The sequence below is a fragment of the Rhinolophus hipposideros genome (assembly GCF_964194185.1).
Source record: "Rhinolophus hipposideros genome assembly, chromosome: 11".
NCBI classification, from domain to species: Eukaryota; Metazoa; Chordata; class Mammalia; order Chiroptera; family Rhinolophidae; genus Rhinolophus; species Rhinolophus hipposideros.
Genome location: NC_138057.1, coordinates 52,282,701 through 52,310,633, shown reverse-complemented (window position 1 = coordinate 52,310,633; position 27,933 = coordinate 52,282,701). Strand labels below are relative to the sequence as shown.

Below are 27,933 nucleotides of genomic sequence, written 5' to 3'. Positions count from 1 at the left end.
CTGGCACGGCGTTGGGTCTTGGGGTTGTGAACATCCTGCACACTATGAATCCTTCCCTTGTGATCCTCTCCGGAGTCCTGGCCAGTCACTACATCCACACGGTCAAAGACGTCATCCGCCAGCAGGCCTTGTCCTCAGTGCAGGATGTGGACGTGGTGGTTTCGGATTTGGTGGACCCCGCCCTGCTCGGCGCCGCCAGCATGGTCCTGGACTACACGACCCGCAGGATCTACTAGGCCTCCCAGGAGTGGACACGGCCCGAGCGAGCGCTCCTTCACGGAACCAGGTTGTCTTTTAGACGAGCATTTCTTAAAAAGCAAATCTGGTATTACAATTTGGTATTTGGCAGGTGACATTGGCAGAGAACGTTTTGCTTTCAGTCTCCTCTTCCCAAGTCACTTTCCCCAACCCCCATTTTTGTAGATCCTCTTTCTTGGGTCACGTCAGCTCAAACCCTGAGTACCAGTCAGTTTTTTGTGCCAAAAAGCTGCAATAGAAGTGGAAGCCTTAGGCCTCTGCTTTCTAGATGCACCACTCAGACTGGCAGGTCTTGCTTGGGACGTGACCTTGATACTGGAGTTTGGATTTTTAATCCTTCCTCCTCTGACCCTAAACTTAGTTTGCAGAAAGGGATCCAGTCAGAGGACAGAAGGAAATCTCACCAGGAAAGGCTTCAGTAAACTTTTTTTAAAACACTATGTTGAATACGAACCCTGGAGTATCTGTGAAGGCAGAGTTTGTGGGTCACACCTAGAACCCACATCTGTGAATCTAGATTCCAGCTAAATAAGATTCCATGCTTTCATTCCTGTCAAGGTACAAAGGCCAAGATTCTTGCTGTCAATTACAACCTGGCAGAAATACTAATAGCCACCATTTATTAAGTGCCTACTGTGTGTCAGGCTCAGAACTAGGTGCCTCATATACATTATTCGAAATTCTCATAAACTGTGACATAGATGTTTTAATTCCCATTTTATAGAACCCCAAACTACGCCTCAGTGTTTAAACATACGTAAGGCTATGTGGCTAGTGTCTCAGAGACAGGGTTTGATCCCAGGTCCCTCTGTGCTTTTTCTGTTAAGCCATACAACCTCTCATATCAAAAACGTTCAAAATGCAAATACAGTCTAATTTACTGTACATTACCAAAAGCTTTAATATTTCATTAGTAATGGCCTGATTTAATCAAATATTCCTCTATGCTGTGTAAATTTTGCTGGTACAGTATTTGGACTAGTGATAGGTTTTATGGGTACTTTCAGATGATCTAAAAAAGCATATGCATACACTTCCCAGACTTTTATTATTTTAGGAAAACCTGAAGGTTTCTACAATATACTGTTTCGGTAGAAGCATATAAAATAAAATGAAGGAATCAGCTAATTCCTTCCTGGTGGGTTAATGTGAAAAGGTAGGTTGGCTGATGCCTAGAACTCGACCCCGTGCTCGTTATAGTTGAAACATTCCACAGTGATTCCTGGGATGGAAGTTAGTTTGCTCAGGCATCAGTGTCTGGGGCAAGATGCTGTACTTGGACGGGGCATCAATTGTTCCTTGGTGAAATCTGTAACCACTTTATACACCAGACAATTGCATTGCTACCCAAATATATGAAGGATGGTACTAAATCTAAAACTAAATTGTAGTGTTTTTTTTTAAACTCATAGGCTAATATATTCTATATATTACATATAGTTAATTACATCTTAATTTATTTTAATGTAAATATTTTTGTCAACATTCTGAGCCAAATTCTAAAGAAACAAATAAATATATTTCCTTGTGGAAATCCTAACACTTTTGTATTTTGTTTTCTTCTTAATTAACTCACTAGCTAAAAGCATTTCCCTTCCCAAAATAGATTTATATTGTTGCATTGCTTACTTTTTGAAGGTCATATAACTTCTTTAAGGCATCTAGTATAGATTTCTTAACCAAAAGGAAAAAAAATTGATAACAAAAGCATTGTTACGTAATAGTTTTAAAATGTATTGTGAAATGATCACAATAAATCTAGTTAACATCTGTCACCACACAGTTACAGAATTTTCTTGTGATGAGAACTTTTAAGATCTACTCTCTCGGCAACTTTCAAATATGTGATACAGTATTAACTATACTTGTCATGCTGTACATTACATCCCAATGACTTAGTTATTATATAGCTGGAAGTCTTAGTTATTTTATAGCTTTCAGTATGTACCTTTTGGCTTTCTTCACCCATTTTATTTTATTTTTTTTTAAAGATTTTATTGGGGAAGAGGAACAGGTCTTTATTGGGGAACCGTGTGTTTTTCCCAGGACGCGTCAGCTCCATCCAAGTCATTGTCCTTTCAATCTTAGTTGTGGAGGGTGCGCCACCAGCAACCTTGTGGTTGAGAACCCGCACTCCAACCAACTGGGCCATCTGGCCGACCAGGAGTTCAGCGGCAGCTCGTTGTCTTCAGTCTAGTTGTGGAGGGCGCAGCTCGCTGGCCCATGTGGGAATCGAACCTGCAACCCTGTTGCCCAGAGCTCATGCTCTAACCAACTGAGCCACCCTTCCGCCCCCTTCTTCACTCATTTCACCCACTCCTTACCCCTCACCTCTGGCAACCACCAATCTGTCCTCTATCTATGAGGTTTTTGGTTTTTTTAAAAGATTCCATATGTGAAGTCAAACAGTATTTTTCTTTCTCGGATTTCACTTAGCATAATGTCTTCAAGGTCCATCCATGTTGTTGCAGATGGCAAGATTTCATTCTTTATGGGGGAATAATATTCATATATACACACACACACTCCCCCCACAATTTCTTTATCTATTCTTGATGGACGCTTAGGTTGTTTCCATACATTGGCTATTGTAAATAATGATACAATGAACACGGGTGCAGATATATTTTGTAGTTAGTGTTTCTGTTTTCTTGAGATAAATACCCAGGAGTGGAATTGCTGGGTCTTAATGATAGTTCTATTTTTATTTTTTCCGTACTCTTTTCCACTGTGGCTGCACCAATTTACAATCCCAACAGTGCACAAGGGTTTCCTTTTCTCCACATCCTTGCCAGTATGTTATTTCTTGTCTTTTTTGATAACAGCCATTCTGACAGGTGTGAGGTACCTCATTGCGGTTTCATCGGCATTTCCCTGATGACTAGTGACGTTGAGCATCAGTAATGTACCTGGTGGCTGTCTGTATGTTTTCTTTGGAAAAAATGTTTATTCAGAGCCTCTGCCCATTTTTTAATGATTGTTTTGTTTTTCTATTGAGTTGTATGAGTTCTTTATATTATTTTGGATGTTAACTCCTTATCAGATACATGATTTTCAAATATTTTCTCTCATTCAGGAGGATGTCTTTTCATTTTGTTGATGGTTTTCTTTGCTGTGTGGAAACTTTTACATTTGATGCAGTTCCGCTTGTTTAGTTGTGTTTTTGTGGCCTTTGCTTTTGGTGTCAAATCCAAAAAATCATTGCCAAGAACAATGTCAAGCAGCTTGCTGCCTGTTTTCTAGGAATTTTTCTGTAGTTTCAGGTCTTACATTCAAGTCATTAATCCATTTTAACTTTTGCGGATGGTGTTAAGATTGTGGTCTGGTTTTCTCAACATGATTTACTGAAGAGACTCTTTCCTCAATTGTGTATTCTTGGCTCCTTTGTCATAAATTAATTGATCATGTCTGTGTGGGTTTATTTCTGGGTAATCTGTTCTGTTCTGTTTCTATGCCAATACCACAGTTTTGACTGCCATAGCTTTGTAATAGTTTGAAATCAGGGAGTGTGATATCTCCAGCTTTGTTCTTTCTCAGGACTGCTTTGGCTAGTCAGGCCTTTTGTGGTTCCATATACATTTTAGAATTGTTACATTTCCATGAAAAATGCCATGGAATTTTGATAGGGACTGCACTGAATCTGTAGAACGCTTTGGGTCGTATGGACATTTTAACAATATTAATTCTTCCAGTCCATGAGTACAGAATGTCTTTTCATTTATTTACGTCCTCTTCGGTTTCACCAATATCTGATAGTTTTCAGTGTACAGGTTTTTTACCTCCTTGGTTAAATTTATTCCTAGGTATTTTATTCTTTTTGAGGCAGTTGTAAATGGGATTGTTTTCTTAATTTTCTTTCTGATAAGTTTGTTATTAGTGTACAGAAACAGATTTCTGTATATTTTGTGTCCTGCAACTTTATCGAATTCATTTATTCTAACAGCTTCTTGCGGAGTCTTTAGTTTTCTATATATAACACCATGTCACTTGCCAATAGTGAGTTTGTTTTTCCTTTCCAATTTGGATGGCTTTTCTTTTTCTTGCCTAATTGTTTTAGCTAGGACTTCCAGCACTATGTTAAAAAATACTTAAAATGACATAAAAAGCAAAGATGGCCCCAAGAAAGACGTTTGAAACTAAATGTTGAACACTCACTGAGTTCCTGGGACCAACTCCCCCTCCTTTTCATGAAGCCCCACATGGGTAATATAGGCTTTAGAAGCAATCCCATTACTATTGCTGTGTAACAGCCACCTCAAAACTTAAGAGACCTCAACAGTGATCATTCTCTGTCAGGGTTTCTGTGGGTCGGGAATTTGGGAAAGGCTCTGCTGGTACTTCTGACCCAAGGAGTCTGATGCACTTAGTGGCTGGAGCTGGACTAGCAGGCGCTGGCTTACTAGGGACTAGGCCTCTCTCTCTGCTTGTAGCTTAAGGGTATTGCGAGGTGGGCTGCTTTGGGCTTCCTCAGAGCTTGGCAGCTTCAGGGTGGCAGAGCTTTTCATGTGGTGGCTCAAGGACGACCAACTTGGGTGTTCCAACAGACCAGCTGTGAGCAGCATTGCCTTTTGTGACCTAGCCTTGGAAGTCACATAGCTTTACTTTTGTCCTATTATCCAGTCACCTCTTGGTCTGAGGAATATCAGACTTTACTGACATTTCACCTCATCCACCCTCAAGAAGCCCATATGGTGTGAGAAGCAAAAACCAACCCAGATGACACCACCAAGACAAAACCAAAAGGTAAGCTGCCCTGCAGAGGGCTGTGGGAGCTCAGAGGAGGGACTAAGGGAAGGCTCTGTGCAGGTGGCCTTTGAACTAATTCTGAAACTGGATTTTGTCATTTTGAATGGCATTAACATGGCCCAGAGGTAACAAATAGGTGGTGAACAACAGCAATTGCTTGATTGCAGTCTGGGGTGGCTAAAGGGGAGAAATGAGCAAAGACCGGAACTGTGGGCCAGATCAACGAATGCCCAACTACACTTGGAAGGAGGGAAATAGGTGGAAAAGTAAAGAGGGTTCCTCTCCCCTCCAGACACAATTACCATAGGAGATGGTGGACTTTACCTCTTGGCAATGGCAAGACCTACCCATCCCCACCGCACCCCCGCCCCGAGTGTGGTATTACAGGAGTTTACATCAATCTCCAACTTGGAAATAGTATCAGGGAACTATAAGCAGATTTCTGACATATGGCTTTATTAGTTGCTCAAACCGTCACCTAAATGTGACAGGTTTTGAGGGCAGATAATGAATATGTTGATACCTGAAGAGAGCAGTCTCCTAGAGGACAGAAACGTTCTATGATCTATGCTGTGCCATTCATATAATACCTAACCACGTGGCCACAACATATGAAATGTAATAAGGGCTAGAATGTCACTTTTCATTTTTTTTAAATGTTTTATTTTTCAATTACAGTTGATATACAATAGTATATTATTTCAGGTGTATAACAGTGATTAGACATCTGTATAACTTACGAAGTGTCACTTTTCATTTTAACTAATTTTAATTTAAATAGCCACATGTGCCTAGTGGCTACGGTCCTGGCCAGCAAGCTGTAGATAAAGGATTTGACAATAGATATATGAGCAGAGCACTAGGGGAATCCAGAGTAATGAGGCCAGCCACATCCTAATGCCATCCTGCCTCAGGTGTAATGCGGAGGAGTAAAGGTCTCACTGTAGACCCCAGAGAGACCCCCCCCACTGAAATCTATCCAAGACCCTGAAGTAAGGGATAATGACAAACACGAGCCATCTGGGCGAAAATGTCTAGGTTGGCGAGGAGAATTCACACAGAGCTCTATCTTAGATGGGCAACATGGGGTCCACTTTTAGCCCTGGAACTCCCTTTTCAAATGGAAACTTCCATGGAATCCTATTATAGACTTGGAGCATTTTAGTTCAAGACAGGGGTGGATGCCCAAGGGCTGTGATCCTTCAGCCCTAGAAATGATGGAGGTAAATTCCTCCTCCCTTCAAACCTCACTCCAAACTGCAGCGTATCTTGAGGTAAATAATGAAGCTTCACGTTTATTGTTTGAAACAAATTTATTCTGAGAATAATGCACAGAAGCACAGGTCGAGGCTACTGCTGGGAGGCTTCCCTCCCTCCGCCCCCTCCTCTCTGAATGCCAGGGAGAGCACAGATGAAGAAACATGCAATCACAATGATCAACTCTAAAGACAAAGGTTTGGTCCAAAAGAACTCAACATAATTAATCCAATTTTGTGAAGAGCTTCACCGAGATTAAGATACCGCAGACGTAGTGTTTCCACAGGGTGGCTCTTCAGTGCACCAAGGGGGCCTGCTTGAGGGAGATGAGCACAGAGCGCATGCGGGAGACGTCTTTGGCCTGCTTGCTGGACTTGGGGTTAAAGTCACAGAGCCGGGCCACCCGTTCCCACTCAGTGCCTGGGGACGATTCGTCAATGTCATTTACAAAGGCTTCTTCTGCTGCCCTGGAAGCAACAACAAAATATGTTGGTTTAATGCAGAACCTCCAGTGAGCTATCTGGTGGCTGCCTTGTTACAGAGGTGACTGCGTCTTCAGGCCTGGCATTCTGGTGTTCCAAAGGATCACAGCCCCTGGCCGTGGTCAGCTCTCCTAGGCACGGGGTGCCCGGACTGTCGTGTAAAATGTTGGAATACAGGTGTTTGGTTCAGGCTCTCACTCTGTGTCCGTCTCTGCTGATACAGAGCATTAAACAGGCAAGTCCTCAGCCAGCTACACTGTCTTCATTACTAAGAGCAAAGCAGCAGGCTGGTCAAGAACTTGAACAGTAGTTTATGTTGGGCTGTACTAAGTTTCAAGTAAATTTAGAGACTTCTAAAAAGCCCACAGGTCATTGCACAATAGCCTCTGGATTTATTCGTAAGGCTGGAGAGAAACTGGGCAGATCCAAAGAAATTCAAGACAAGCTCCCATGCTAGCAAGCACTAGAGACTAAAGCCATTCTGGAAGGGGTTTGTCGGGACAGTCTTCAGTTCAGCCATTTTCCCTCCAGCCAGTGGTAGGTGCTTTGTGGTGGAACACTGCTCCAACATTCTTTCAGTCAAGGTCGGCCCACCCCCAGTTGAGAAGCAGCTGGTGGGAGCTACAGCCCAAAAGGACAGTGGTAAAAAGGGGAAGACGCACTATGTTCATCTACTCCGACAAGCACCACGGGCAAAGCAAAAGCGATGGAGATGGCTGGTCTGTGGGGACAGGGTGGCACTCACAGGGATGGCCGTGGCAAACACCGCTGAAGCCAGAGCCACTACAACACTGCGACTGCATGGCACACACAGTTAGGGGCAGTGAGAAAGATTTACTTAACTGTTCTAGGCTGTAGCAAGGATGGTTTATGTTTGTGCTTAAAGGTGAAAAGAAAAACAAGGAGAGAAACTTTAGGTCAGATATAGAAAATGAGAATGAGCTCAATGCAGATGGCCTGTAAGCTAGACATGCCCTTGCCGCTCTGTTTACGCTTGGGGACGTGCAGCTGGCTTTGCTGGGCCACCCGGCTGCGCAGCAAACCCAGACTCGACCTTTGCAGTCTCCATTTCTACTCCAGAGAGAATGTGCAAAAATCAAATCCAACACCACCTGTAAGTCCAGCATTTCACAAGTCTCACTGCAAATACATCTGGGGGCCCAGGAAACCCCGTTCTGTCTTCTAACGGGATGAACAGCTCAGTCACAAGCCCTCAGCCTGTGGTCCACCCTCCCCACAAACCCCTCTTCCTCCATTCCACCCTCATGTCTCTTTAATCAAAAGCTAGTCCTAATGTTGAAGGAGGAAACTGAACTGTTTCCAAGCCCTCAGCAATATTGCTATGATAACAGGAATCTTAAAGAAAACTTTTTAAAAATAAGCTTTTCCAGAGAAGATGCAGTTTTCTTTAGGGGGAAAGCCCAAGTGGCCCGTATCAGATAGCTTCCGCTATCTCAGCTTCAAAGCTGGGGCCTCCCTGCAAGGGTGAGGAGACAGGGCATCAGAAGCTGGCCACTAAAGAACAACATGCGAGACCACAGAGACACAGAGGCCCCCACTGGGGACAACCCCCCTGTTCTGGACTCTTCTGCCCAAGGGAGAAACAACCAACTCTGTTCTTTGAAGGAACCAAGTGTGGAAAATGCTGCCCCCACTGGCTCCCAACCTGGATGTCCACCCCCTCTTCCTACCTGGGATAGGCAGGCAGCAGTGCTCAGACCCCACCCCACTCCCCAAACCTTCCCAGACAAGATCACAAATGACCCACATTCTGAAAGGAAGTCAGCTTCCTTCCCTCCAAAACCCCAATACGAAAAATGGCAGAGTTGCAGGTAGTCATGATTCTGCAAGACAATCAATGGATCGTACCCCCAGCTTATCAGTCTTTAGCAGCCCCCACAGTGCCAATTTGCAATCATTTAAAAAGCAAAGCAACTTGTGACATAAAAGGAACATTAATTCTAAATGAAAAGTAGAAAGAAAACAGGAAAAGGAATTAGTTTTGCAACATACACATAACCAATCACGTCAGCGAAGGGTTGTTTGTAGAAAGCTTCATCTGCCACCCTAGACAGCAAGAGATCCAAAAGGCAGGCAAGCAGGCAGGAAAAAAGAGAGAACATTGAGAAGCAGAAACATCTCAAATCCACAATAGAGGCACAGCTGTGCTCCGGGGAGCTGTTCCCAAGGCTCCATCCTAACCCAGCAAGGCTTCCAGCACTGGAGACCAGTAGGCAAGGTTTCCCACTGGCCTTCCCCAGGGGGGTTCACCCCGGCCTTCCCCGGGCCACAACAAGCATTTCCTAGGCACCCACTTACGGGCTAAGCCCTTTTATAGCCATTGTGTCGGTTCAGTCTTAACCCCAACAACCTCGGACACTGAACGTTCTCAGCACTTCACAGATGAGGGGAGAGAGGCTGAGATGAAGCATCTCGCTCAGCAGCCAGTGCCACCAGGGGCCACAGAACTCACACCCAAGCTGCCTGCCTCTTCTCACTGCACAGTAATACTTCCTCCCGCTGGGGAGTGCCCAGGACGCCATGCCAGCTTCCTGCCAGCCTCAGTCACTATCACTGGACCTCAGAGCTGCCACACACCAGATGCATTAGGTCCCAAAGCCAGTTTTATCTTGGATTATCTGACTACTGCTTCCCACACTGGTTGAGTGGGATCAATTTTCAGTATCCTAGGAACACATATGGTCATTTCCAAATTCCCACCTTAGAAAAAAGGCAGCCGGAGGCAAGTGGTCTGGTGGCAAGAACTACAGACAGGGTTCTGGCTCTGGCACTGTGTACCCTGAAGTACGATTGTCCGCTCAATCCAGGCCAGACTTCACTGCTTTGACAAGGTGCAGCCCAGAAGCCAGAACTTCATCCCTCCTTAACTTGCACATCAGATCGGAGCAAAACGGTAGGGCTCTGGGACGAGAAGGAAAGGGGAGGGGGCATGCTGGGTGGAATTTACACTGCAAGGGACAAGCCGGCTTAGACTCTGAGGCCCCAGGCTGCCTACCTTGTCCATGGTGGGTGGGCAGGGCAGGGAACCAACCTCGCCTCCCTCAAGAAGCCTTACTCTGTCCTTTGCCAGGTTAGTTCGGGGTACAGGAGTGGGAGGGCCTTTTTTTAAAGGACAATCATGCCTGGTTATGAACCTAAGATCACGTATTTATTTGAAAGGAAATTCTAGTAATTTTAATTTCAGTTTATTTTTAAACTCACACATACCCTTCCTTCTTTACCATCTTGGTTTCTACATAGATGTTTTGTGGAAATTTAAAGAAAGCAAAACAGCCTGATTGTAACTCAAAGTGAGTCAGCAGGAAAACAGTTTTTTTGTGGGCCAAATGAGTGGGAGGGAAAGGAAAAGCAGGCCAGCTTGTAAACCCGTAATCCGTTTAGTTTACACAAAGGACTAAACCTAATCAACTTCAGTGTGTGCTTGCTTCTGCAGAAAATAAAGGTTTAATGACTCCTGTCAAGGCATCGCTAAGACAACAAAAGCTTGAATGTTAGGCTTTTGCTCCTTTGCAGCTAGCCCCAAGACTAAAGAGCTTGTCTCTGACAGCTGGCCGCTTACAGAACCAGGACAAAGGGAAAAAACACACACAGCCAACACAGGCGGCCCCTCCACCTGTTTGTTCTTCACCCACCAGACAGAGTGGCCTTCAGGCAAGGGAGGAAGGGGCTCAGGGAAGCCTGCTGGCAGGGAAGAGAAGGGGAAATGCCTTCTGGCCTGACCACAGGGCGCTCAGGAGGCCAACACACAAACAGCCCAGAGCTGTCATGGAAAAAATGTTTGCCTTCACTGGGAATCTGGCGTTCCCAAACTTTTACAAGCCTTGAAAGAGATAAAAGGGGAGATGTTTCTGTTATGGATTGGAAAGGGACATATTCTAGGTGGTTCTCGATGATTAAACTCACCTGACTGGCTCCTAAGAGAATTCTTTCCCACAGGCTGTCACTTAATAATTCGTGACACCTGTGCAGAGACATTTAGGCCCCTACTTGGGATAAAAGAAGGGAGATGCAGCCTGAAGACTGACGCCAGACTAGAGATGCCTCGAGAGCAACATCTACTGACTGTGGTCCGCCCACCGCCCAGCAGAGCCTGGCACAGATGTGGTCTGACAGCTGCAGCTGAGGGCATCTGGAAGGCAGGAAGCCTGATGACACACTCATAAAAACAGGCCCTTGCTTTCCGAGTCTCTTTCGAACTTCTCTGCCTTTCTGCCTTATCTTTGTGACCCCCACCTCAAACATCCAACTCCTACAAGAGTCACCCAGGGAGAATGACATTGCTTGAAATGAACACCCTCATTTTCTTTTCTCAAAATATTCACTATTTACCTGTGGACAGACAATGAGAAAGATAAGTCACTTTATACATATCAATGGGACTTATTCCTTTAGTTCCACGGGACTCTAACGTTCCAGTCAAACATGGATGGGCAGGGGAAGCAGCCATCAACAATGTCAAAATCCCTGGAGAAGTCACCCAAAGTGGTTCTATAATGGCTTCTACCTCCGCCCACAAGAATCATTGGCAGAAAATGTAAATAAAAACCATCCCTTTGGGAACTCTGGTGACAGTGGCTAATGTGCCACTAGCTTTACACACTCAGGGTCAGACAAGTTTCTACAACACAAGTGATCTGGTCTCTAAACAGCTCAAATTCTCAATTAAGTGGTAAATTTAAGTCTCTTCCCCTCTCTGAAACCTGAGGTTTACCTATGAAACCACCCAACCCAACATTCTACAATTCTACACAAAGAAAGGTACCACGCCCTTAAATCAATGCCCAGGGAGACTAAACCCTTAAGACTCAGCTCCTAAAAACGGTGTAATTACTCTCTTCAAGGACAACTGATTCTGTATACAGACAGAAGGGATACAGTTTAGCAAAACTGTAATGGGAAGCCTGTTCCCAACATAATCATTTTTTAAGTCTAAGTATCTGAATGTCAACTTGCTTAAGCCTCAGGGACCCGTAAGAGGGAGGGTCAGCTCAGTTTTACCAAGTACTTCAAAGTGGACTCACTCATGGGCTGAGGCAACTCGCTAGGGGAAAGGGCCTCACACGCACAGTGCTTGCATGAAGCACCCACTCATCTTTCTGGAGAGATGTGAACTTGCATCTGGGGGAAACCATCTTCAAGGAGGTTTGGACCTGTCAGGATAAAGGAGCCTGGACCTGTCAGCACTTCAAACTGACCACAAGCTCAGCAGAAGCCCGGCAGCTAATCCTACCCTCAGTATCTCAGGGCCCAAGCCTGAGAGCAGTCCCCACGCACAGAACTTCAAAGGGAACCCAACAAACACGAGAATGCGTCCTCCACAGAAGGTGGCCAGGACAGACGCTGAAGCCTGGCATGAGGGGCGGCCACAGGAGACAGGGAGCTGCAGACTGCTGTACAAACAGCCCGTCTGTTCTGTCACAGTTGCCCCACAGGGCACAGGCGGGCTGGCAAAGCAGTCAGCTCCCTCTTTTCTGGCAGATTTCCATCTAATATTGCTGACAGAAACAAGGGCACTTAAACCCATTTCCACCCCTGAGAAAAGGAACCTAAGTCTCTTTACTCTGAAAACCAAAAGTATCCTAAGACCAGTCTGGCCTATCTTTCCACTGAAGGGAGTAAAGTCTGAGTCCAGCAGGGAAAGCAAGCCCATCAACTTACACCGAGGTGGGCAGCACGGCCTCCGCCTCTTTCTGAGCTTCTTCCAAGTCAACTCAAAACGTGGAGCAGTAAAGCCCACAGCCTCTGATCAGTGGTGATGGGAAAATGTTTTCTCCCACAACTACTTAACCTTCAGTAAGTCAATAAATTCTGAAAAGAGCATTTTAAAAGTCAACTCAGGATTTTCTTAGACATAGATAAGTACCAGAGAACCCTTAATTCTGAAATCACTGTGTTGGACGACCATCCTTGGCTACCTAATTACAAAGCACATTTCCCTGCCAAAGGACCGCTCCATGCAGCTTTCCGAGGGCAGGGATGTATTTAGGGGACGTAACATGACCAAGTCCATAATCAGTCGCAGAGGAGTGAGACCCCGGTATAGTCATGAAAGCAGCCTTTCATTTCAGGGTTACACTTTTACATGTGGACTTGATCCATGAAGTAACTTTTCCTTTTGCGGTCTCATACAATTACAGGTGGTGCCTATTAACCAAACGCTTAGTTGAAGAGCTGAACGCACCATAACTGGGATGGCTGAAAGACTGAATTATGCTCACAAGACTCAAAAGACTTGCAACGCTTATGTTTTAAGCACTTTTTCAAAAACCCTCAGACATTTCATACTAAACGAGTCAGCAGCTGAGAAACTACACTGGCCGTTGGAAGTGGATTTGATTCAATCTCGGAAAACAAGCTGTGCTAGAAGCACCATGGACTGACCTGTTGTTTGCTTTTGTTTTCTGTAGCTGCTCGTCCTGCCTCGCATACCACTCTTCCAGCTCCTTTATTGCTTTTTCTTTCCACTCTGCTTCTTGCTTCCGAGAATTGGCATCTGTGAAGGAAAGTAAAAGAAATACAAATGAAACCAACACAAATTCAAGTTCATTTCATCAGTCTCTTTTGGTCGTATCATGTTTATGCTGTGTGCAGGTTTGTGTGCTGGAGGGAGAATAGTTGGGACAGAAGATAAAATTCTGTTTTCCCTGTTTGTACAACCAGCTCTTGATCTTAGTGATTCTGCTCAAGGAGTTTGACCACGTTTTATCCCAGTCCACTGACACCTTAGTGGGTCACTATTTTGGGGTGTTTGTTTTAGGGGGAGGGAGTGGAAATACTAACTTTTAACAGAAAAAAAGCCTTTGGAGGCACCAACTGGGGAAAAGGCAATTATGGATGATTCTTTAATAATGCTACCGATATTAGTTCAGGGTGGACTATTCATAATCTTTTCACAAAATCTTCTCACAAACTATTCCACACCCCAGGTGGACAATGGTTTTGTAAAACACAGACACTCTCTTAACTAAATATGGGAGAAGCACTTTTTTGAAGCAGGGAGCGATTAGGAATACCAGTGGCAGAGAGGATTCAGCAACCAGGGACAGCAGAATAGAGATGTTTAAGTTGAGGGGACCACAGAATATCTATTCCTGCTAAATGCAGAGCGAGTTTGCGGCAGAGCTAGATAAAATGAAAAGAGAAACTCCAATGGAGAGAACTGCAGGGGGTGGGGGAATCACTATTAACAGTTACCCCAAGGTTCTAGAAGTTACAGAGAGAAAATGCACACCTAGCAGGAAGTTTCTCAGGACTAAATATGGGTTTTCCTAAGACATTTAGCCAGAGGCATGTCAGTAGATAGTGCGAGAAAAAGAAATACAGGTCACAGCTACTGCTGCAACTGACACTTGAAGCTACCCTGATATTTCACTTGAAACATTCTTGGGACGTTCTCTCTGGCAGGTGTTTTGTAGATGTCTCATTTCATCTTTACAATCCTAAGAAGGTAAACTCGTCTCATATTCAGCAGTGAGAAAAACTACAGCTCAGAAAATTTGAGAAGACTCCGTAAAGGTTACAGTAAGTGGCAAAGCCAAGATTCAAACCGAGGTCCAACTCTGAAGCTCATGTTCTTACTTCATGCTGCTGTCTCGGGGGCGAAAGGGAAGCAAGCCTGAAAATAACCACAATACGTGACTAGAAGGTGGTCACCACTGATTCCGACCAGAGTTTAGACAGTGCAGAGCCAGAGCCTGTAGTTAGTAGTGTCCTGGGGTGGGAGTGGGGGGGAAGCAGTGGTGGTGGAAAAGAACCACTTGGAAGAAGAAATTAAGCATTTTGGGGCATTTTTAGGGCCTTTGCAAGAAATGTCTTATAAGAACAACCTGCAGGAAGCAGTCCGTAACTACCAGAAATAGCATTAGCATCCAGAAGCTTCCCCACAGTTCCAGATTATAAAAGAACTTTTTACCGTTATCTGTTATCTAACTTATCAGAAGGTGACCTATCGCTCACTACAATTATTTTACTCAGATTCTCCATTGATGACAAGTATACAGAGTGTACTCCTGATGTGTGTCTGTCCATGACATTAAGTATATGCGGAATGAGAGATACCATGGGCTGATGGTGACATGTGGATAATTAAAAAATACCAAAGTTAAAATGCAAGGTCTCCTTTTCAACAGTGGTGAAATTACTTCCAAAAAATTATTTTTTGATTGAAGAGTATTTTCTTTCTGTGTAGTCTGATAATTTTTTAAATATTATATAGTAGGAACAAAATATCTCTCAAAATTTTATTTAAATAAAAAATGTGTCCACCTGCACAAATTGTAGACACTGCATAAAACAGTCTCTTTATACTGTCTTCTTGCTTTTACAGATTTATGAAGTGACACTGGCAATAAGAATTTAGAACTCTTAAATGCTTAGCTTGATGATACAAAGATCCAAGCTGTAATCCCATCTCTTTGCATCTGGGAGGGAGAAGGGGAGGGAAGGATAGAGAGTCCCCTTAGACAGCAGGGCACACTGACAGCTGTCTTCTCCCCCGGCCATCCGCATTACTGTTCACAGAAAATTACCTGAGAACAGCCAGTAGTTAAGCTGAAAATCACTGGCACTGGTTCTCTATTCTTAGCATCTTGTGCTTTCTCCTAGTTCTTGCAAGGAAAAAAAGGTAAACCTGAAGAAGCACGCAGTTCATGGACAAATTTAATCTGATACAATCAGAACACAAGTGTCCAATGTGATAATTGAAAAGGAAACCACAATTTTTCCAAACACCAAAGTGTACTCTCTCTGTGGAGAAGACAACTTTGCTAAACTTTGGGGAAAGATCAAGTTGAGTTCTGTAACATGAAAAATATTCCAGTGGTACTAATACCAGCCAAATCTTGCCTCTAAGCCTATTACGAAGAGATATACAAAGAACAAGCAAGGACTGAAGTTGTCAGCATCATGAAGACCTATTTCATCTTTCTAAAGCTGCACTATCCACTATAGTAGCTACTAGCCACATGCGGCTACTTATTAAAATTAAGTGAAATTTGAAAATTAGTTTCTCAGTCATACTCGCCCCATTTCAAGTGTTTAATAGCTACAGGTGACTGGTGGCTACCATACCGGAAAGCACTGACACAGCATATTTCCATTGTCATCGACACAACTACTGGGTAGTGCTGTAAAGGCTCAAACAAGTGTGCCCTATGCTCTGAAAGCCACATAAGCTGGGCTGGAGAGACAACAGATTTTACACTAATTGGCTGTGTTATTTGAGTCATGTCCCTTCCTACTGCTAGGTGTCAGTTACCCCTTCTGAAAAATAGGAGTCATGTTTTCACTAGTTCAGTGGTTCCCAAGAAGGACTAATAATGCTGACATTGTGGTTACATAGCAGAACATTGAATTTCTAAGTGTACAATATTTAGGCATGAAGTATGTGGTATCTGTATCTTAAAAGGAGATCAGAAAAAAATTGTGTGTAGTCATAATACACATATGTGTGTGTATAAAACACACATACACGCCTCATTTATATAAAGATAAACCAATACATCAAAATGTTAATTACTGATTCTAGGGGGTACACATGTTCATTTTACTCTTCTTTCTATTATTCTGTGTTTGAAATTTTAATAAAAATTTGAGAAAAGAATACTCATGGATATCATCCCCATTCTGCCACACCTCTCCAACCTGCATGTACAGATATCAAATCTCTCCTGATTGACTGACCAACAGCTGACACCAAAGGCCAGGCTGGCGGCAGGCACTGGTCAAGGGCTCAGCCTGCCCAGCGAGATGGGGTACACTAAATGCATGTGGCTGAAAGGATGGGTACGGACTCTGAAGCAGGGCAGACTGAAGCTAAAATTCTGACTCTCATACTTTTTAGCTGTGTGATTCAAAAACTTAGTCTACCTATGCTTTTCACTCTTCTCATCCATAAAAATGTAAAAACTTACCTTCCAAGGATAGTAGGGTAAGCAAACCAACTGTACATGTTTCCTAACATACCTCACATTTTCCCCTTAAGTGTTACCTTAAATTCAGCCTTCAAATGATAATGGACTATTAAGTCTGACATGGATATAACACCTTCAAGTTTCCAAAGCATTCTCAAAATTACCACCCCTGAAAACCCTTGGGGTTGGTAACACTGATCTTATTCCACAGGTGAAGAAACCGACTCTGCAAGGTTTGGGTAAGCAAGAGCCCACAGGTGGTCAGAGTGAAGGGCATTACACCCAGTCTTTCCCCCCAAGTCCACAGCTCCTTTCCACGCCCCGCCCCACTCTTCCTGAGGATGCACATGGTGGCTCTCTGGGCTGCCCTAGTCCTTACAAAACTGCCTGTGATTAAGCATCTCCATGTGGGGAGCCTGGAGACCTTCAGGCTGAGGAAGAGATCTTCCCAAAGACTAGACAAGGACATTATGGCTAATTCAAGTTAAAAAGGGATAAAAGTAGAGTCAAGATCAATTATTCCACTGAAAACGGACACCCACAGACAGAAAGGGATTCCTTACCAAGGGCTTCCAAGCGTTCCGTTTGCTCTTCTCTCCATTTACGGATACTTTCAGGCTCTGATTGCAATCGATCCACTTGTGAAATAGCTGCGTAACTGTCTGTTGGACCATTACTCTCCTTAAAACAAAACACAATTGTCCTCTATCAGTACCCACAACTCCTTCCTGAAAGGCACTTACAATTAGAACCCCTGGCTATGTACAGCACTGACAGCTGTAAAATGTTAAAGGAGTACCTCAGCATTCACACAACCCTACATGCTGCGAGGGCGCTTTCATATTACTGCACTTAATCTTCACAACCCAGGAGGAGGCGGCATAGTTGTTACCCTATCTGTTAATAAATGGGACATGAGCACAAGATAAGAAAAGTCGGGGAGGTGAGTAATGGACTTACTAGGAAACAGTGTTATCAGTTTTCTGTCTCACTCTAAAGGCCAAATTCTAAACCAGGGACTGGAAACTACAGTCCGGGCCGGCCACCTATTTTTATAAAATTAAACTTTACCAGAACACAGCTATGCCCATTTCTTTATGTACTGTCTATGGATACTTTCGTGTTATAGCAAGAGTAGTATGATAGAGACCGTATGACCCACAAAGCTTAATATGTTTACTATCTGCCCCTTTACAGAAAAGGTTAATTCACCTTTGGTTTAAACCAATTAGACTAATCTCACCCTTCTTGCCAGTTAACTGGTTGAGGGATGGGCAGAAACCCAGGCATAAGCTAAGCACCATGCTAGTCCCGCAGGCTACAGTGACTACTTGGTTGGTCCAGAGAGAAATGCAGTAGGTGGGTGAGAGAAGAAACCTCTGTCTTGTTCTAGATAACAAGACATGCACATGTGAGGCCTGGAAGTGCTGCAGCCATTGCACCACCATGAAAAAAGCCTGAGTATGAAACTGCACACTCGGCAGGCAGAGCCAGAGTCCTAGAGGAACTGAGTCAGAGTTTGGTCTGAGGACACCTAACCTAGCTCAAAGCTCTTTCAATTATATAAACTGGTGTAAGTTCTCTATGTTTAAGCCAATGCAAGCAGGGGTAGCAAGTTGAGGAAGTTTAGTGGCACAGAGGAAAATAATGGTATTCATCACAAATACCCCCCGAACCTCCAATACAATCTAAAAGGTTCAAAATGCGGGCCCCACCACATACTACCTTTGTTACCTGTCTACTGATTTAACCTGTGTGCCTCAGTTATTCATCTATAAAACAGAGATAACAACACAGGTCCCTCAGGTTGTTATCCTGATTAAATAAGATAAAGTATAAACAGTGCTTGACATGGTGGGTGACAGTGTTTAAATTCACCGTCATCGTCATCATCATCACCACCATGAAGGGTCATTTCTTGAGAATAAAGATGGTAACACCAGGGCCAGGTCAATAACACTGTAAAAGAATGCTCTACCAGTGTCACTTCCCTTCAAATCCTTCTACTTTGGCAGGTAACATACCTGCCAGCTACTAATACATCCAAAAAGTCAAGGGAATAGGGTCCTTTCTAGGTCAGTCAATTCAAATCACAGTCAATTAAATCACAGGAAAGGAAAACTCTCGCCCACTATCATTCAATATAATCATAATACTCTGTACCTGGTAGTATTCGCCATTCATCACTCCTTCAACAGCATCTGTAAGACATAAGATCGCAGCCTGTCAATCATAGCTGGTCAAATGCTGGGCCAAAGGGTTACAGAGTATAATGTAGTATTGTATGTTGTAGGTATTCTAAGTTACTCCAGGCCATCCCGGTACTAGATATAACAATAAACAACTTTTCAGTTAATGAAACCAAGATGTGCTTATACAAAATGGCTCCACCAAAATGTGGACAAATATGTCCCAAGCCCAAAAGCTTTTGAGATTCTGCTTTCTGGCTTAGAGGTAACACATCAAACAACACTTCTGGTCTTGGTTCCTAACTGATTACAGGCATATCTCGTTTTATTGCGCTTCACAAATGTTATGTTTTTTTTCTCTCATTTGTTTGTTTTTTAACAAATTGAAGACAAGACGCTCCACCAGCAAAAAGATTACTCCCTTTAATGCAATACTCCCTTTATTGTGGTGGTCTGGAACAAAACCCATAGTATCTCTAAGGTATGCCTATAAATCCAATTTCAAATGCCCATTTCCCAAGTCAACCCTAACATTTTATCCCTTCTTTTGGTTCTCTTGCTTTTTCCAATTACCATCCTCTTGACTTTGGGAGTATTGAAAACTTTATACATCATTTTCCCAGTGTGTCTCCCTGATACCACAACCTTGGTTTTTAAAAACCGTAAATGGAGACAGAAGAAAATGTCATGTAATTTCATCACTCAGCCCATTGTTTTCTATCCTGTTAGTTAAATGCATATTCATCTATAGTATTAAACTCTCAACTTTATTAATATGAAGACACCTACTACTTATCCCTTCCAACGTGCCAGACAGTGTTAAATGCTTTATATACATTAAGTTCTCATCCTCACAACAAACCTATAAATATCAGCACTTTGCAAATGACCAGACTTAGAATACACGTAGGGTTTCTGGAAGTTGTTCTTGAAGGGGCAGATAATGATGACAATATTTTCTCTCAAATTTATTTTTATGTTAAAGATATATAAGAAAAATATTAAATGCACATATTATGAGATAAGCAGCTTTTAAAAAGTGGTGCAATACCTGAGCAAGCCAGAAAGTCACATCTGATAATCATCTAATAATTTGACACAAATACAAACTGCAGGATTTACGCATTTACCAACCCACCTCAGCTTTGATCTATGTTTCAAATGCTGGTTATGTATCTTGATAATTTCAACACACTTCTTATACTTTTCTTAACTTAATTTCCCTAATTTTACTCCTATGCTTTACTTATGATAGTACAAACATGAGTCTCTCTAAATTTTGGTCACTGACATTTTCTTACTTTAAATTACCTACACAAGTAATTTTTAAAGTACTCTATAAAGTTTTATAAATGCAAAGTTTACCGAAAAACTAATAAAAGTACTTGGGGCAGGCATATTCAATTGCTCCTCAGTAATAAATTCCTTCATGGAGAATTGCGGGGTCACAGCATACATATTTTAAAGACTTCTGAACCAACTACTTGCCCCCCTGTGGCCTACCATTTATATGACTACTATCAGTACACGAGTGTCCCATTTTTCAGACCTACCAAGACTGAGTTTTACCATTTTAAAAAATGTTTGCTAATTTGATAGCAGGACAAAAGCCTTAAGGTGGCTTTGTTATGCCAATCTTGTTTTCTGTGAGGTAATCACTTACCTGACATTTCCTTTCCTTTACTGAATTGTCTCAGTGTTGCCCATTTTCTGCTATCTTTTGATCTCTAAGTATTCTCTCAGTATAATTTGTTCTCTCCTACTGCAAATACTTCCCCATTGACTTTTTATATGATTTATGACACTTAACACCTAGAAGTACTTAACTTGTATGTGGTCACTATCAATTTATCCTTTATGATTTTTATATCTGCTTTTATGCTGAAGGCCTTTCCTATTGAGATATTCATTTTTCTTCTGGTACTTAAAAAAAAGTCTCTCTTTAATCTACCTAAAATTTATTTTTGTGTAAGACAGAAAAGAGTGAGATTAATTTTAAATCCTAGAGCCTACAATGGCTAGTCTGGCCAGGCCGACATTCTGGTTAATATATTACAGAAAACACACCAAACTAGCCAGTGCATATGGGCCATTCCCAATAGGAGAGACTTTGATCACTACTCCATCACGAAACTAGAAGCAATTCTCATCCCGTAGCTCCTCTAAGTCACATGCTACCTGTCCTTTAGGTCAGAAGACTCAGCCACACCCCCTGGCAAATGCTTGAACTCTTCTAGTAACCGGACCACTGTACTGGCATTCAACTGGCCCAAGTGAAAGGATCGGCTGTTGCTACAGAAACATACAGACAGGACATCTAAGGTGCCTTGATTTATTAGGACAACTAAGCTAAGGAACCTGATGCTCCAGAAGGCAACTGGCTAGGGCATTTCAGGACAGAAACAAGGGTCAGAATCCGTTTCCAGAGATAAGACTGTCCCAAACGCACCTTCAACCTCCCATGTTCCCCCACCATTGAAAGTCAAGCAGACCTGGGTCTGAATTCCAGAGGAGCTGTGTGCTACCTTAGGATCACTGCTTAACTTCCACGATCAGTTCTCATCAAACAGGATGACACCACCACCCAGCCTGCAGACTGACTTACTGCATGGATCTGACAGTATGGAGAGAACCTGGCACACAGGAAACAGACAGTACTACTGAAGGCCATGCATGACATTGCCTTCTACTTCTCTCCACCACTGCTGCCAAGAAAATGACTCTTCTTCAGAAAGCTTGCCTTTAATTCACACACCTCTCTTCCTCTTTCTCTCCCAAGAAAGGACTCATCAGGAACATAAGAAATAGTGCCTCACTGCCATAGTCTCTTGGCCGCTCCTTAATCACCTCTTATTCTCCTCCCTCCTCAGCGCTCAGGATTGAAGCTTTTCAACAGCTCTAGAACCAGGTTGCCTCTTTCCTGACCACTTGTTCTCCAATCCTCCAAGCCACTTCACCCAGCCGGTTACCTCCCACGTCTAAACTTAGGACTCCACCTCTCCTGACAACTGAGGGAGGCAACCAGGGCTCAGGTCTAACTCCTCTGGTTTTTGCCTGCCTCCATCCTCCCTGGGCCTTTCCCTCAAGGCTAAGGGAGTTTAGATTATGTTCCTCTCTCCTCAATCTCTGTTACAGCCTCCTGCTTATAAATCTTTGTATAGTAACACATCTGATACAGAACTCCCTCCTAAAATCTGTCTCAATACACTTTCGCCCCCAAAAAAACCCTATAGGTCTCATAACACCTTTCTCTCCCTACTCCCAAGAAATAATAGCAGCTAGTTACTATATGTGTAGTAATCATAATACCAGGTTCTGTACGTAAGCACTTTACAGGTGCTCTCTAATGTAATCCTAGCAACCCTACGTGGTGTATAGTTGCACCTTTATCAGAAGAAAAAACTGAGGCAGGGCAGTGGCGCTGGTGGCGATTATATATGTTGCCGGAGACCACAAAGTTAAACTCACATTAAAGCAGTTTAGGACAGCACAGAATTTTGAGAGAGGAAGAGAGGGAAGGAAAGGTAAGGAGGGAGAGGAGAAAGAGAGGGAGAAAGACACAGAGAGGGAGAGACCGACTAGTTCTCTAATCTCCAAAGGAAGTGCTGACCACTGCACTATTACCAATCCCGACTACACTGTCAGAGATTTGGCTTTCAATCACTAAACGCTTACTTCACTAAGAAAGTCCTTCCTAGGAACCAAGTCAGCAATCATCCCTTCCTTCCCTTTGCTGAAAGCCTGATGCACACGGGACTCATGTGTCCAACACTATTCTCTCCCTTTCATCTCTCCAAAGCGACAATCACCAAGATTTGCTGCTTCTGTATAGGACCCTTGGATCTGACATTTTTTGCCCATTCCTTTGTATCTACTATGTGCCAGACAGCCTGCTAAGTACTCCGGCTACAACAGTGAGCAAGAGTATCATCTGTCCTTGAATCAGGACAGTCTTCTAACTATGGGTCCTGAGTCTCCCAACTCTGTCCTACCCAGGGCAGCCACAACTGCCTTTCAGAAATGACAATCTCTTACCCCACTACAAGACATACATAAAAAACTGTCCAACGGCGGGGAAACAGGGCTCAGCTATTGCCCTTTTTCTAAAGCAAGTGGTTTCTCTGTAGGACTCAATTTTCTATTAAATGAGGGAGGTAAACTAAGGACCTAAAAAGTGCATTTTATGATTCTTAGGCAAATGTTAAAGACCAGCCAAGAACAACAAAAAACCCTTATCACATAAAGCCAACTTCATCTCCCAGCCACAGCCCAGTTCAGTCCAACCTGCTGGCTATAAATTGCATTTTCAGGTATATTACACGTTCACATGTAATTTTCAGGTTTATTACATGTTCTTACTGGGGGACTGATTTGCTTAAGAGGCAGCATGGTATAGTATAAAAACTGAGAGACCGCAGACTAGCAGTCACTACACCCCAATACCCTAGAAAAGGTTCTGCTTGGCTTGGCATAGTAATTTGCGATTTCTGAGTCTGAACGCTTTTCTGAAGAGCACTGCGCTAGTGCGCCAAAGCCTCCGTCCACAACACGACCTCACAGTATGTTCCTCTCATTTATGTTCCCCACCTAGCCCCTGAAGGTTTGACTTTAGGACAGTACAAACACTCCCATCTGCCCCACCAGTTCCCTATTCTTCTTAATTACAATTTTTAAAGTAAATGAAAAGCCACGTCTCATTTCTTCTAGCTAATTTACTACTTCCCCATACTACTGAAAAGATCTGTTCCACTCGTTTTCTCCTCTTACCTCCACAATTCTAAACATCACAGGCAGATGAGGCGTTCAAAGGTCAAACTGGCATTCTACTGCCGTTTTTGCTTGAGTTTGGCTGGGAAAAGGCCATAGCACCCTCTCTCTGCGCCTCCTGGAAGATCGGTCCAAGCGAATCTTAGGTTCTGCTTAGGCAACACTGCCTACCAAAGGGGTTCCCACCGGATGTAGTGTCGGGAAGCCTGGCCAGTACTAATGCGTTCGACAAATGGTAAAACTGCTTCCTCTTGGGCCGGAGTTTGTTTCTCCAGGGCCAGACCATCCTCCTGGAGTGCCTTACTCGCTCCTCCTTTCCTCCCCATCACCCAACGTTCTGCATACCTTAAGTGCTTAAATTACTGCATTGCCATTTTTGTTTGTACATCTCGAAAACGATACTGTTTTTTTCCCTGCCCTCATTCCCTAACCACTGGTCCTGTGCTGGGCTCAGACTTGCCTGTGCGCCTGGCCAAACTGCGCCAATGCGGCTGAGCTTCAGAGGCGGGGCTCGTGAAACACCAAGTGCTCAATGAAAAGTCCCGGAATTGAATGGGCTTCTTCGGGCTCCTTAGCCTACCACCCTATTTTCTTTGCTTTCTCGCTCCATCCGCGCCCAGGAGCGCTCCAACACACAGAACCAAGAAGGCGTCCCGAGCCTAGGTTTCTGCGTGACGGGGCCGGGGTCTCGTTTCCTCTCTGCACTCCTCCACCTCACGGTTTGGCAAGAACAAGAGCGACACAGAGCTCTCGGGCCCATTCTGGGCTGAGTTTCCAGGTAAGTCCTCCCGCCCCACGCGAGCGAGCCCGCATTCTCACCGGGACCCCCCGGCGGCTCGCCGTGCGGCTGGGGCCCAGGAGCGCCGCCGTCCAGGATGGCGAAGGCCTCGTCGTTCTCGATGCCCGCAATCTCGCTCTCCTGCTGGGCCAAGAAGGCCGCAGCCGGGTCTTCCTCGCCCGCGCCAGCCACCCCGTTCCCCAGCGCGGGGCCTCCGGGAGCGCCGGTGGGGGCGCCGAACGGATCTAGCTCAGCCATGACCGGCAGTTCAACGGCACGTACACCGATGCTGAGAGACAAGCGAACCAACCCTCCGACACCGCGCCCGGCAGCAGCCGCTGTGGTGGCGTCTCCGCTCAGTGGGCAAGCGAGAGGAGGAAGAAGGGGGAAGCGGAAACCCTGCCCCTATATCCGGTTGGTCTAGGCGGTATTGGAGAGCCGAACACATAACAACCAATCAGAGAACAGCAGTAGTCACGAGCTACCCAATCAGAAGGAGGAGGGGCGGGACCTCGAGGAAATCTCGTGACTCTCAGACAGCGCCGAGGGCCAGGGCGTTGAGCCCAGTGGGTCAGAGCGAAGTGTAAGTGGCGCTCGGTTTAAAGCAGCTTTTCTCGCCTGGCCTTTGGGACTGTATCGACCCGGGATCGCCACCTCTGAGGGGATTCCAGTGCTGAACCCGGAGATGAGATAAAGTTAAGGCGGCGATGACTGATCGATTACGAAAGAGGCAAGCTACTTAGACTTTCTGAACCTCGGTTTCCTCGTTTGTAAAATGGGAACGGGAATCCTGCACTGCCTCCCTCCCAGGACTGTTGGGAAGGCTTAATCCTCGCACGGCTTTATACTTTTAAAAAATTATTTAAAAATTTTGTATTTCTGGACTCCTTCGTCTAGCCTGGATTTTCTCCTGTAGAGCAACCTGACTTAAATGTGATTGATTCAAATAATTCCAATGCGCTATGATTTTTCTCCCCCATAGTATTTTTATAAAAAGGTGACTATATAGCCTTTTACAAAGTCCTTTGGCAGCTAGTACGTCTTTTCAGAGCTAGACAGGAGTTTCTAGAACTGGAAAATTCCAAAGGGAACACCTAGTTCATAAGGAAACCAAGGCCCTGTATGGAAAAGGATCAGACACAGGGAGTCAGTGGTCAAGAGGAAACCAAAACATACTCAGAAACATTCTCAGGGACAGACATGTAATAGAAATTCCAGGGTATTCAGATAATCGTGTTATCTAGACTTTAAAATAGCTATGACTAATGAGTTCAAGGAATTAAAAGGAAATGCGAATTTCAGCAGTTTAAAAATTTGAGAACTGAAATTTGCAGGAGCTGATTTAAAAAATTCAATGGATAAATTTTAATAGTGGATTAGACATAGCTGAAAAGAGAATTAGTGAACCAGAAGGTTGAGCAGAAAAAATATCCAGGCTGAAACACAGAATCAAAAGGATGAAAAACCATAAAAGAGCATAACAAATACATGGAATATGAAGAATAGGTTTTAAAAACATGAATTTTAGCTAGAAGGAGAGGAGAGAGGGAATGGAGAAATGTTAGAAAAGAGCTAAGAATGTCCGAAAATTGATTACATCAATCAAGCTAGAGATTCAAGAATCACCATAAACTCCAAGCAAGATAAAAATACCCTTCCTGAAAGAATTTTTAAAAATCTACGTGCCTCTTGGACACTCTTAAATTGACATCTATAGTGCCAGGTGGTACTAATCAGTAGGATCACTTCTTAAATTATATCAGTGTCAAACCACTATGCCTCACACCTGGAGTTTTAGTATATGTGCTGCCGAAGCCAGCACTCCTGAAATTAATATAAAATAATATTGAATGTCAAAATAAGTAAAGTGTAAAAGTAAATAAATTGAAATTAAATTTTTTCATAATTAGTAGCAAGAGATGTAATCTCTAATATATTGTAAATATTGATCCTTCAAAATGAAATTGTTGCATTGCTCTTCTAAATATATCCAATGGCTTCTAAAGACCCTAGTGATTTGATACCATCCATTAAAAAATACATGACAAAGCTTTTCATTAACATTAACAAATTTGAGATTCTTACTTTTGTTCCATGAACATATATATTAGCATTCCAACACTTGCTTCTAAATTCTATCCTATTAGAATTTTGTGCTGCAAACACTTTTATTGATTAACTTATCATACTTCTTTGTAACAAAAATTTGTAATGTAAATATAATTGACTTTTAAAACACATCCCATGACCATAGGCTCTGAATGTTAAAATTTTGTTTTGGATTGACATAATTATTAATAGTGTAAGCTATAAAATACACCAGAAATTTTCATAAGTAATTATTAAATAGAAAAAGTAAAATTTTATTAGAAATTCCTATCTTAAAGAGGTAGATGGGCTTGTATTATCTATTGCTGTGTAATAAATTATCTTAGAACTTAGCACCTTAAAAGAAGAAACATTCATTATTTCACACAGTTTCTGAAGGTCAGGAATCTGGGACGGCTTAACTGGATGGTCCTCAATGTGGTTTTGATGTGCATTTCACGGATGGCTAATGATATTGACCATCTTTTCATGTTCTTTTGGCCATGTGTGTCTCTTCTTTGAAGAAATGTCTATTCATATCCTTTGGCTGTCTTTTAATTGGGATTTTTGCCTTTTATTGTTGAGTTGTAAGATATATTCCAATACAAGTTCCTTGTCAGATATGTACTTTTCAAATACTTTCTCAATTTGTGTCTTTTCACTTTGATGGCGTCCTTTGAGGAACAAACGTTTTTAATTTTAATGATGGTTACTTATGTTTTGGAATAATATCTAAGAAACCATTGCCTAGTCAAAGCCATAAAGACTTACACCCATGTGAGACTGATAAAATTTTTTTTACAAAATTCAAAATCAGGAATAAAAATGGGGTCACTGAAAATCTAAAGACATTATAAAGATCATAAGAGGATATATAAACAATTGTATGTTAATTTGGGGACAGAACCCCAGAAAGCAGTTTCCAGGCTCTCGGCCTCACATAGAAAGGTGCTGGCTCAGGTAGTAAATGGCCATCAACTGTGATTGGATGGCCATCAGCTGTGGCTAGTTGGCTGTCAGCTATAACCAGTGAGCCATTGGCCACTAATATAACGGCTGTGACTACGCTAGCAGAAAGAATGGGGGCTAGCAAGAAGATGGTGGCTGGCAAGCGTGGACTGTTAGGACGGCGGGTTGCAGATTATGTAGATCCTGCTTCCTGTGTCTCCAGCCCAGCCGCCAGTGAGAATATATTGGTTTGACTCCCCTATCTATGGCTCCGTGGGTTGTTCCTTTTTGGCCTCACCATGTCCTGCGTTCTTATGTGGGGAGCGGGAGAAGAGACCCCACAGGCCGCCCCTCACGACAGTTAATGACGTTGATAATTTAAATGAAAGAGAAATTCCTTGAAAAATACAACTTAAAAATAACACAAGGAAAGCAGAATTGAATATTCCTATATCTACTATGTTTCCCCAAAAATAAGACCTAGTCGG

General features: G+C 43.3%; 2 protein-coding genes across 8 annotated transcripts in view; one reads left to right on the top strand and one right to left on the bottom strand.

Moving 5' to 3' along the window:
• Positions 1-13,513, top strand: part of GNE (glucosamine (UDP-N-acetyl)-2-epimerase/N-acetylmannosamine kinase) — a 39,653-nt gene extending 26,140 nt beyond the window's left edge. For 2 of the 4 annotated variants that reach the window (XR_013994467.1, XR_013994468.1), the window contains exons 12-14: positions 1-286; positions 4,879-5,001; positions 12,902-13,513. Coding sequence is in view for 2 of the 4 variants with exons in the window: in XM_081066836.1 (XP_080922962.1) it covers positions 1-236 (236 nt within the window). In the remaining 2 variants the exon portion in view is untranslated. Of the gene's footprint in view, positions 2,038-4,878; positions 5,002-12,901 lie in introns of those variants that run through there. The other 2 variants (XM_081066836.1, XM_081066837.1) reach the window with 2 other exon arrangements.
• Positions 5,659-24,831, bottom strand: CLTA (clathrin light chain A). 4 transcript variants are annotated; one of them, XM_081066846.1, is made up of 7 exons: positions 24,451-24,831; positions 18,839-18,876; positions 17,239-17,356; positions 13,146-13,257; positions 8,757-8,810; positions 7,587-7,622; positions 6,309-6,728 (listed from the first exon to the last, which is right to left on the bottom strand). In XM_081066846.1, the coding sequence occupies exons 1-7, from the start codon at positions 24,665-24,667 to the stop codon at positions 6,557-6,559; spliced, it is 747 nt and encodes a 248-aa protein (XP_080922972.1). In that variant the 5' UTR covers positions 24,668-24,831; the 3' UTR covers positions 6,309-6,556. The 4 variants fall into 4 exon arrangements, with proteins under 4 accessions (XP_080922973.1, XP_080922975.1, XP_080922972.1 ...); XM_081066847.1 differs by lacking the exon at positions 7,587-7,622 and having other exon boundaries at positions 5,659-6,728; positions 24,451-24,794; XM_081066848.1 differs by lacking the exon at positions 8,757-8,810 and having other exon boundaries at positions 24,451-24,794.
• Between the last annotated feature and the right edge of the window lie 3,102 nt (positions 24,832-27,933).

Excerpts from the sequence above, each read along its gene's own strand:
- CLTA (XM_081066846.1), bottom strand. The coding sequence starts at position 24,667 with ATGGCTGAGCTAGATCCGTTCGGCGCCCCCACCGGCGCTCCCGGAGGC. Across the intron at positions 17,357-18,838 it reads TGAATGGCGAATACTACCAG|GAGAGTAATGGTCCAACAGA; the intron begins GTACAGAGTATT and ends TTTTGTTTTAAG. Across the intron at positions 13,258-17,238 it reads GGAACGCTTGGAAGCCCTTG|ATGCCAATTCTCGGAAGCAA; the intron begins GTAAGGAATCCC and ends TTTCCTTCACAG.